At 48.9% G+C, this 10,938-nt stretch overlaps 1 protein-coding gene across 4 annotated transcripts in view; it reads left to right on the top strand.

Moving 5' to 3' along the window:
* The window catches only part of FAM193A (family with sequence similarity 193 member A), a 204,461-nt gene extending 198,047 nt beyond the window's left edge, over positions 1-6,414 (top strand). For 2 of the 4 annotated variants that reach the window (XM_017514331.2, XM_017514334.2), the window contains one exon: positions 5,612-6,414. In XM_017514331.2, the coding sequence (XP_017369820.1) occupies positions 5,612-5,705 (94 nt within the window). In that variant the 3' untranslated portion in view covers positions 5,706-6,414. The remainder of the gene's footprint in view (positions 1-5,611) is intronic. The other 2 variants (XM_017514333.2, XM_017514332.2) reach the window with 1 other exon arrangement.
* Positions 6,415-10,938: the final 4,524 nt, after the last annotated feature.

Here is a 10,938-nt window from a genome sequence, read left to right as displayed (position 1 = left end):
TGATCCACCCGCCTCGGCCTCCCAAAGTGCTGGGATTACAGGCTTGAGCCACCGCGCCCGGCCTTTTCTTCATCTTAATACAGCTTTTAAATAACCTCTAAACTAGTCAAAAATACTTTTTCCAAAATGAGGACAGAACCACATCCTCTTGTGTTTCTTAGAACCTTCCTTACCAAAACATATCTTATTTTTATGTATTCTATGTATAGAACTCTTTTCCTTCTTCTCTCTACTTTGAGTTACATATGTTAGTCAGAATTTTAACTTTCAGTAACCTTAAATTGTAGTGAAAACCTAAGGTATTAGCAATTATTAATCTTCTGTTTATCTAAAATTGGAAGCCAAAAGTGTTGCCAGGTGCAGTGCTCACACCTTGTAATCCCAGCTATTCGAGAGGCTGAGGCAGGAGGATCATTTGAGCCCAGGCGTTTAAGGCTTCAGTGAGCTGTGCTTGTGTCACTGCACTCCAGCCTGGGAGACAGAGTGAGACCCTGTCTCAAAAATGAAACAAAGCACGGAGAAAGAATTTAAGCTTTCCAGTCAATGAAGCTTTACATTATTCTTGGCAGAAATCACGTCAAGAAAAAGAAAAGCAGGCTGAGAGAGTACATATAGTTATCAAGGGTTAAGGAAGAAAGGAATTCAGTCAACTGTGCAGCTTTTTAAAGTTAATTTTATTTAACTTTATTTTTTCTTTGAGATGGAGTTTCGTTCTTGTCGTTCACACTGGAGTGCAATGGTGTGATCTCAGCTCACTGCAATCTCTGCCTCCCAGGTTCAGGCAATTCTCCTGCCTCAGCCTCCTGAGTAGTTTCGATCGCAGGTGCCCGACACCATGCCCGGCTAATGTTTTTGTACTTTTAGTAGAGACGGGGTTTCACCATGTTGGCCAAGCTGGCCTCCAACTCCTGACCTCAGGCAGTCTGTGTGCCTCGGCCTCCCAAAGTGTTGTGATTACAGGTGTGAGCCACTGCGCCCGGCCCTGTCTCTCCTTTTTAATTAAATTAAATAAATAAACACATAGAGAGAGTCAGAAGATGCTAGCCTGGGCAACATAGCAAGACCTCATCTCTACAAGAAGTAAAAAGATTAGCTGGGCACGGGTGGCACATGACTGCAGTAGTCCCAGCTACTCGGGAAGCTGAGGTGGGAGGGTCACTTGAGCCCAGAAGGTCAAGGTTGCAGTGAGCTGTGATTGCACAACTGCACTCCAGCCTGGGCAACAGAACAAGGCCCTGTCTCAAAAAAAAGAAAAAAGTGTCATGTCCAGAGAGGCAGTGAAATGTGAGAGCAGGCACATCCCGCCCCTCCACCACCTCGAACTGAGTAATCCACCTGCTGTATGGACTCTAGATAGAGTGTTGCCACCAAGTAGGCACAAATTAACCTCCTGATGATTTCACACACTGGAGGACTTATATCCTATAGTTCAACAATGTACAGCCAATCACTATCAATTTCTGTAAACCAATGAGAATTTTTGGCAACTTTTTTTTTAAGACAATAGTCTTGCTCTGTCACCCAGGCTGGAGTGCAGTAGTGTGATCTTGGCTCACTGCAGCCTTGACCTCCCAGGCTCAATTGATCCTCCCACCTCAGCCTCCTGACTAGCTGGGACTACAGGCGTCGGCCACCAATCTCAGCTAATTTTTAAAATATTTAGTAGAAACAGGGTCTTATTATGTTGTCCAGGCTGGTCTCAAACTCCTGGATTTAAGTGATCCATCTGCCTTGGCCTTCCAAATGTTGGGATTAGAGGCGTAAGCCACCAATCCTGGCCCTGACAAACAACTTTTGTAATCACCTCTTCTCCCAATTTGTTCTTTTTTCTTCAAACTGGGTGGTTCTTTCTAACCTTCCTCCCTTTTTAAAACAGGGCAAGAGATTTGGGTTTCAAGCGTAAAAAAGAAAACTGCCTTGTCTGGCCTCGCTTCACAGCGCGGGATCTGCAGCCCAGTGCTGGCAGTTTGGCTCCCCTCCTGCTGTGGTTTCTTTTTTTTGGGCCTAAATTACACAGCATGCTTTTAAAATTGCTGCTTCCCATTGTTTGTAATTCAGACCTTTTTTCCCCCTTAAATTGGTGACCAAGGCCGGGTGTGATGGCTCATGCCTGTAATCCCAGCACTTTGGGAGGCCAAGGCAGGTGGACCACTTGAGGTCAGGAGTTTGAGACCAGCCTGGCCAACATGGTGAAACCCCACCTCTAGCTAAAAATACAAAAAATAAATAAATAAAAATAAGTGAAGTATGTTGGTGCACGCCTGTAGTCCCAGCTACTCGGGAGGCTGAGATAGGAGAATCTCTTAAACCTGGGAAGTGGAGGTTGCAGTGAGCCCAGATAGTGCCATTGCACTCCAGCCTGGGCAAAGAAAGCAAAACTCTGTCTCAAAAAAAAAAAAAAAAAAAGAAAAAAAAATTGGCTGGGCACGGTGGCTCAAGCCTGTAATCCCAGCATGGGAGGCCAAGGCGGGTGGATCACGAGGTCAAGAGATCGAGACCATCCTGGTCAACATGGTGAAACCCCGTCTCTACTAAAAATACAAAAAATTAGCTGGGCATGGTGGCGTGTGCCTGTAATCCCAGCGACTCAGGAGGCTGGGGCAGGAGAATTGCCTGAACCCAGGAGGCGGAGGTTGCGGTGAGCCGAGATGGCGCCATTGCACTCCAGCCTGGGTAACAAGAGCGAAACTCCATCTCAAAAAAAAAAAAAAATTGGTGACAAATCCCTGTTAGTCTTAAACTGGTGCATGAAGGTGAGTTCTCTCCTTGGCCCTCAAGTTGAGAGATTTAGAAGTTTGTTTGTTTTAGAGAGTGCGCTCTGTCACTTAAGGATGTAAATCTTTTTTATTTTATTTATTTATTTTGAGACACAGTCTCTGTCATCCAGGCAATTAGCTAAGCAGCATTCCAGCTGAGACTGGATTCAGAACAAAGTTGCAGTTCTTTAGAGCCACCACAGATTCCTTTCCTCACTGGATACCTTTAGCTTAGAAGTACCACTAATAGGAATTAATTTGAATTTACTTAAAGTTATTTATGACTCTTGACCATTTGGGATATATTATCTTTTCTACCAAAGGAAACTAATATTGCTCTCTCAAATACTGGGCATTGTTGAGCTGAAGACAGTGCAGGGGCTCTCTCCACCTCTCTTGCGTTTGCCTAAAGGCAGGACATAAATCCTTTACTGAAGACAGCTACTCATCAGCCCACAGATGGTGCCAGCAGGGCCAGAGGAATCTGTGAGCAGATTTTAGACCCTAAAAGATTTTAAAAATAGAGTCTCACTCTGTGGTTCAGGCTGAAGTCAAGTGGCCCACTCACAGTTCTGGGACTACAGATGCACCACCATGCCTGGTTAATTAAAAAAAATATATATATATTATTATTATTATTATTTTATTTTTTTTTTTTGAGAACTAGTTTCACTCTTATTGCCCTGGCTACAGTGCAATGGCAGGATCTCAGCTCACCACAACCTCTGCCTCCCAGGTTCAAGTGATTCTCCTGCCTCAGCCTCCTGAGTAGCTGGGATCACAGGCATGTGCCACCATGCCCAGCTAATTTTGTATTTTTAGTAGAGGCGGGGTTCCTCCATCTTGGTCAGCCTGTTCTCAAACTCACTGCCTCAGGTGATCCACCTGCCTCGGCCTCCCAAAGTGCTGGGATGAGCCACTACGCCCGGCCAAATGTTTTTTTTTTGGGGGGGGGGACGGGTAGAGAAGGCACCCCTTTACGTTGCCCAGGCTGGTCTTGAACTCCTGGCCTCTGGGATCTTTCCACCTCGGCCTCCCAAAGTACTGGGATTACAAGCATGAGCTTCCGCCCCAGCCCAACCCCATACATTTTACCTTCCCTAATTTTCCCAACTTTTGGCACTAGTCCCATGGGCAGTTTTCTTTTTTCTACTTTCCTGTCTCTTTAAATCTTCCACCTGGCATGTGTGCAGTCAGCTGAGAAGCTGAGGCATTAGAAAATATGGCCTGACAGCTGTGGGTTGCACCCTTTGCAGCTAGCAAGACTTTCTTTAAGCTGTCCTTGAGAGGGATCTGGGTCCTAAAAGCCATAAAGGGATTCTTAATTTTGGTCTCGCATGTCTGTCTGTGTTGGTTTTGAGTCATTTGTGTGGGTATGCCCTTGAACGATTGCAGATTTAGGGTCTGTGTTTAGAATATGACAGGGGTTTTGTTGTTTTGTTCAGCCTTCTCCTGAGCGAAATGAAACCGTATACTCCAAAAGAAAACAGTTTATTAAAACTCGAAGACAAACTGCTTTAAATAGTGATTACCCCAGACTTCTAATGAGCACATACGTTCCACCTCCAAAACTTTTTTGGGGGGCTAGATGGGGAGGTGCAAGGTCTGGTTCTGTCTGCCGAGGCTGGAGTGCAATGCTGCATTCTTGGCTTATGACGGTGGGTAGCTAGTCAGGCGCGAGCAGGGCAGGGAGGGCTCAAGGGCTCCCTCCGCCCACCAGGGATGTGACTGTCAGGTGATGGTCAGGCAGTTGTCACACTGCCTCTCTGAAATAATTGGTCACAGCCAGCACCAGGGAAAGGCAGTTTCCCTGGTAGACCAATACCTGAAGCTGGTAATCAGCAGCTTCCCGATAAGATCTCAGCAGTCGGGCAAGTGGGCTCAAGCTGTGCAGTAAGAGGTGCAAAATGGTGGCGTTTACCTGGTGTGTGAGCTTCCAGGGACTTTCCACCCATACGGGAAGAAGCCTCAGGGGAGCATGTGCACGCTCCAGGACACACAGCACACGTGCTCCCTCCCAAGTGCTAGCAGGCCACTGTGCATGCGGGCAGCCTGCCCCAAGGGAGGAGTCGGGAGAACGTCCAGAGCCCTACCTCAGAGGCCTGACAGGGCACTAGCCTCTCAAGCTGCCCACTTGGCCTCTTCCGAGTGCACTTTCCTTCCGTTTCTGCCCTAGAGCTTTTTCGTAAACTTTCACCCCTATTCTAAAACTTGATGCAGTTTTTTCTTCTGCCTTATGGCCTTTGGTCAAATTCTTTCTTCTGAGAATGCGAGAACTGAGGCTGCTGCAGATCTGTTCAGATTCGCCGCTGGCAGCTCAGATACCTGCCATTGGCAACAGGCTCACTGCAGCCTCCACCTCCCCGGCTCAAGCCATGCTCCCACCACAGCCTCCTGAGTAGTTGGGATCACAGGTGTGCCCCACCACACCTGGCTAATTTTTGTATTTTTTGTAGAGGTGAGGTTTTACCATGTTTCCCAGGCTGGTCTTGAACTTGTGAGCTCGAGTGATCCCACCTGCCTCAGCCTCCCAAAGTGCTGGGATTACAGGTGTGAGCCACCATGCTCAGCCTGGGTCTGATAATTTAAGGGGGGCTCACAGTTCTCAGATTAAAAGTTTTTTTTCTTTCTCAGGACTCCCTCTACCCACCCAGTAAGCCTCCTGAGTCCTTTCGTCTTAGGTGCAGCCTATGGCAGGGCCTGAAGGGGCCCCTTGACACCATGCCCCTCACTGGGACTCCACAACCCCCAGCCCGCAGTGAGTTTCTAGCAAGGTCAAGAGCATGCTAGGCTTTGCCAGGCCCCAGGCTGGTTGTGGGCTGTTTCCTTCCGTGATTGGCTTTTTGTCTTTGCAGGTTCTGCTTGGATTCTGCTAGACAGACCCGACAAAGACTGTCTATCAACTGGTCCAATTTTAGCTTGAAAAAAGCCACCTTTGCTGCCCACTGAATGAGGACTGCCTGAAGAGGGACGCGCAAGAGGTGGGCCAGGCTGCGCCACCCCAAGAGCCAAGCCCCTCGCCAGCACCCCAGAGCCGTGGTGCTTGCCAAGGGCTGTGCGGAGCCGGTGCTGCCTGAGACCCCAGACCGAGAAGTTGATGCTCGGCCCACGCTGTTAGCTTGTGTGCGTGTAGTCTGTGCGTGAGACTCCTTCGATTGTAGCTCTGTGCTGTCGGATTGGAACAGTAGTTCCCGCCAAGTCCTCCCACCACTGCGGCCTCAGAGGCCTGGGCCGTGGCCAGATAGGAGTTTGCATCATCCACGTGGCTCCGTTGCCTCTGCATTGCACCCTGTCCTGTCATCTGTCCTCACTGGGGTACTGGCCGTCACTCAGCTCTCCTGTGCCCCTGCGTCCCACCCTAGGCGGGCTGGGCGGGGCAGGCCTCCTTCGTTCTCCACAATCTACTGTCTCTGAGTGTACACGTTGCGCTGTTTGTGTTTGATCCCCCCTGACTTGTAGCCAGCTTGTGTAAGATCCCTTGCAGAATGAGAAAGTTAAAAACAAGAAACCCACCCAGTACTCACACCATCAAGTCTGTTATAGAGTGTACGACTGTATTAACACGGAGGCCTGCCTGGCTACTTTTTTAACATATTGTTAAGTAATATTAAAATCATGTCTTTCTTTTTGAAAGATGGAATACATTAGTACAGAAGGAGACCTCGGCTGCTTCTTTCTGCGGGGGTGGGGGGGTGGGGAGGGTGGGAGAGGGCGTGCAGCTGATGCACCCCACCTCGGGAGCCAGGACACCACCTCGGCGCAGTTCCCAGGTCTCTCCAGACAGCAGCTTCGAGATCCTGGGGCCCCTGCCATCCTCTGTGTGCCCAGCAGAGCAGGCAGCAGGAGACAGCAGCTGACCACGTCATCGGGGTCAATTTGTGAAGTGCCGAGTGCTATGAAGCAGCAAATGGGGTGGAGCAGGGTCAGCAGGTCCCCACAGAGCAGCTGGGAACACCCTGGGGACAAGGGAACCCTGGATTAGGACGTACTGGCTTAAAGGTGGCCATAGGCCCCTGCTGCACAGAGCAAAGGAGGGAGGTGGGTCACAGGCCGGGATCACAGGACTGCGTAGGCTGGTGCCCTTCCTGTTGTGGGGTGGGGTGTGATTTATAATAAAATAATGAATTACAAATCTTGAATTGGGTAGAGGTTATAAATGAGGTGAATAGTATTTAAAATGAAAGAAGGAATCCCAGGATGGCCCCTTTTTTCTGAGATCTCTTTAGGCAGATCTCACTGCATCCTGGTGACTGCTTACCACCTAGAACACTCAATAGCTCCCACTTCTCCCAGCCTCATGTTCAGCCTGCCTCTGTGTGCCCCATGGGAATATGACCACCCTGAGTGAAGGTGAAGAGGGGAGGGCCAGCTTCTGGAGGTACTCGGACGATGAGGCCACAGGATTTTCTGGTGGATCTGACACAGGTAGGAGGAAGAGGGGATGGTCTGCACTGTGTGCTCTGTAGGTGGGTGGTGGGACTGGGGACCCCGTTCTGGATGGATTTGTCAGAAGAGACGTCTGGAACTGGGGACTGCTGCTCATGCACAGAGCCTGTATGAGGGCTCACCCCCATACTGTGAGTAGATGGGATTGGGGTCCCAAGCTGTGGAATCAGGAAGGCAGAGAGTGAGGAGTCCTTGAGGCAGGTCAGGGGAGACAAGGGCCTGGGCACCGCGCCCCCGGGGTGCCAGTTTGCAGGAGAATGAGGTGGGGACAGCAGGTCCTAGAATTCTGGAGTCTGCTCCAGAGAGCCAGAAATGGGTCACCAACCAGGGGAGGTGCAGTATGAGGAACTTTCCTCGCTTAATTTTTTTCCAGGTGTGAGGAAGAGAACATTCCTTTGCTCATGGGATGACAGGGCAGAGGGCAAAGCAGGCTGGGCCGTGACCACGGCAACAGTGGTGTCCTCGAAGGGCAGAATCCCAGCACAGGCCCCGGGACTCCGGCCTCCCCCTCTGGCTGCAGTGGGGGCTGGGGAAAGGCCCAGGACTGGACCTCACCCTGTGGGGAGGCTGCCTGCCCAGGCCCCCAGAGCCTGGCCTACTCTTCCCGTGGACAGCCTTGACACTGCTGGGGGCTAGTACCACGTCTGTGTCCCAGCCTCCTCCCGGTGGAATCATACCTGCTGCTGAGGGAAACTCTGGGTGCTGCAGCACACGAAGCACTGTGCTGGCACTCAGACCCTCAGATGCCACCCCCCACGCCCAGTTCTGAGCACTCCCGCCTCCATGGGGGCCCCGCCTGCGGCTTCTCCACCGCCCTGCCCCGTGACCTGCACCTACTCGATTTGGCCCTCAGGCTCCCAGCCTTTCTCCTGGCCATGCCCTTGCCAGGGAGCTTCCCCTATTTCCCTGGAAACCACTCATTCTTCCAACATCCCAGGGTGCTTATAGGACATCCAGCTCCAGAGTCCCTGACTTGATGGGAGCCCCTTGGGTTCCTGATGACATGGGGGAGGGTGGGGCGGCCCTATGGGAGCCTCACACGCTTGACTGGTAGTAGCACAGGGTGAGAATCCCTCATCCCTTACCTGGCATGCTCAGTACCAGAAGTGTGTCAGGTTTCAGACTTTTTGGGATTTGGAATATTTACATCATGCTTACTGATTGAGCATTTCTAATCCAAAAATCTGAAATCCAAAATGTTCCAACAAGCATTTCCTTGGAGCATCATCTTAATGCTCAAAAACATTTGGATTTTGGAACATTTTGAGTTAGGCATACCCGACCTGTAATGGTCATGAACAGAAATAGAATACCAACAGCTACAAAGGAAACCCTAACAATGAACAGTTGAATTGAGATGCTTGCTGTTTTCTGCACCCTCAGCTCTGAGTCCTGTGCAGAGATTTTGCCTGGGTAGAGAAACAGGCGGTAAAACAGATAGCTCCTAATCTCTTCCCAAAGGAACGGACTTCATCTGCAACAAAGAGGTTCAAGCCTGAAGGCACTCTCAGAAACAGTGGAGGCTGTGAAACCCCGGGAACAGAGACAAGATACAGGCTCAGCCAAGAGCTGGAGGAGACATCACACAGTGTTCCCAGAAACTATCCCTTCAAAGGAGTCAGAATTTGATTGGATTTGTTTGTAGAGCCAGTTGTACCCGCCGTCACTGTTGAAAACAATAGAGTTGGCAGTTAGTGGTTTAAGGGCTGAAAGTGATCAGGGAAAGGAAGAGAACCATGCCAAAATGACTGTCATCAGGGTGAGTGTGGCGTACACAAAGCTACACACCCTGAGGAGCAATGAGCAACGTCGTAGGCTGAATACTAGTGGGGAGAGGGTGTTAAAGAGATTTCACAAGATAATCCAACCACTAAACAAGTAAGCAAACAAGACCTAGTGGGAAGGAGTGCGGAAGGAAAGAGTTCACAGAATTACTGCTATATGTTATCTAAGATGTCAAGTGTTAAATACCGTGAGCTCCGACTCTCTTCAAAGCATCAGTATGTCAGTATGTTCAGCTCTCTCTCCATTTTAAAGTTGAACTTCCTGGTTCTCTTTACCCCCTGCCTCTAGTTTCAGTAAACAGCTTTCCTGCCAGTTCTAATCAGTAGTTCACATCTGTCCCCTTGGGCACCTGCTTTGACCTAGGTCACCTTTAGTCACCTGCTCTGTCCTGCTTGACTCATTCTGGTCACCTGCTATGACCTGAGTCACCCCGGGTCACCTGCTCTGACCTGAGCCACCTTTAATTACCTGTTCCATAACCATCCTTCCCACCAAACTGCTCACCTGCCACTCTGGCTCATACCCCTGCTCCCTTTAAAGCAGCCAATTGGAATTAGCTTAGACTACAGTCCAATGCTAGCCAATAGAGGAACAACACAGCAGTAGAGGCTACCAGCATCGAGGATAAGAACCCCTCCCCTCCCTGTTCAGGAGTGCTTTCACCATTGCTCCATGCATGAGATGCACCCTTCTGTAGAAGTAAATTGCCTTGCCCAGAAAATTCTTTGAGTGCTAGTTCTTTTTGGCACCAAGGAACAAGCATTTGTTTCTGACAATTTGGTGGCCCATACGGGGAAGCATTCTCCTCCGGGGGGCCATCGCTGGTTCTCTCTCATGAGGAGGCATGCCCCACTGCCTCCTTGTAGCAGCCTCAGAAGTAAGGAATCGAGACCCACCCGGTGTGATGAATAAACTCGGACTCTCAGCTGCACGGAAAGAAACCAGCCAGTGACCTGGGGAAAAGTATCCTTGCATACCTCGGCGACCAGGCAACTCTGGTAAAAAAAAAAAAAAAAAGTTTCAAAAGTCAGGGCCAAGGAAAGCCACAGGGGTGGGGAAGTACTCCTTAGTCAGGGTGTCTTGGAGGTTTAAAAAAAAAAAAAAAAGTGAGAAATTTCCAATAAAGGAAATTGAGCCTCACCCCAAAAGTTGAGAAATTTTCAATAAGGGAAATTGAGCCTCACCCCACAACCATACCCCAAATCAAGTAAGGAATAAAAAGATAAAGCTGGCAATAATCATATTCCCATGAGAATCCCCTAGGCCTACTATTAAAATATTGGAAAGATAATAAAAAGACCAAAAATAAGAAGCAACAAATGATAAGGTACTATTTTATATAGACTCAAACCCAGTCCTCAAACCCTCAATTTTCTGGCCAAAAATTTTAGTTAAATGAGGGTTGGATCTGTCAACTTTTAAGAGAGTATTTTAATAACAAGAATTCCATCTCTCAAGAACTAAATTATGCCTTATGCTAGGCCTGCCAGAGCTGCATGAATAGTGTGAGGGGAACCTCCCCTCTGCCAAGAAACTCCAGCGTAAGAGAGGGAGGGCAGCCACAGTTTCCAGTGTTACTCAGGTAGAAGTTAATGAAAACGCAAAGGTGGCTCTGGCATACAGAGAGCAGGGGACAAGAGCATAAAGACACCAGACACAGCCCGGCGTAGAGAGCAAGGGACAAAGCCCAGTCTGGTGGCAAATGAAGAAAACCTGAGTTTAGAAAAGCGCTGTGTGTCAACTGGTAGAGACACTGCTTGTTTATAAGTGCATACATTTTTGTTTTCTTGTAATGAGAGCATCATAAGGTTACTTTATACCAGTTAGAAAACTTCCATTGGATATTCTTTTTTCTTTTCAATGGCAGCTAAAGATGTACAGATTTTAACTTTCCATTTAATGTGAAAAAAAAAATGTATAGATTACTGTTAAATTACAGTCCTTTTTTTAA

The sequence above is a fragment of the Cebus imitator genome, unplaced genomic scaffold, assembly GCF_001604975.1.
Source record: "Cebus imitator isolate Cc_AM_T3 unplaced genomic scaffold, Cebus_imitator-1.0 Scaffold522, whole genome shotgun sequence".
NCBI lineage: Eukaryota > Metazoa > Chordata > Mammalia > Primates > Cebidae > Cebus > Cebus imitator.
The sequence above is the reverse complement of the archived record's forward strand: the minus strand, read 5'-3'. Positions and strand labels throughout refer to the sequence as shown.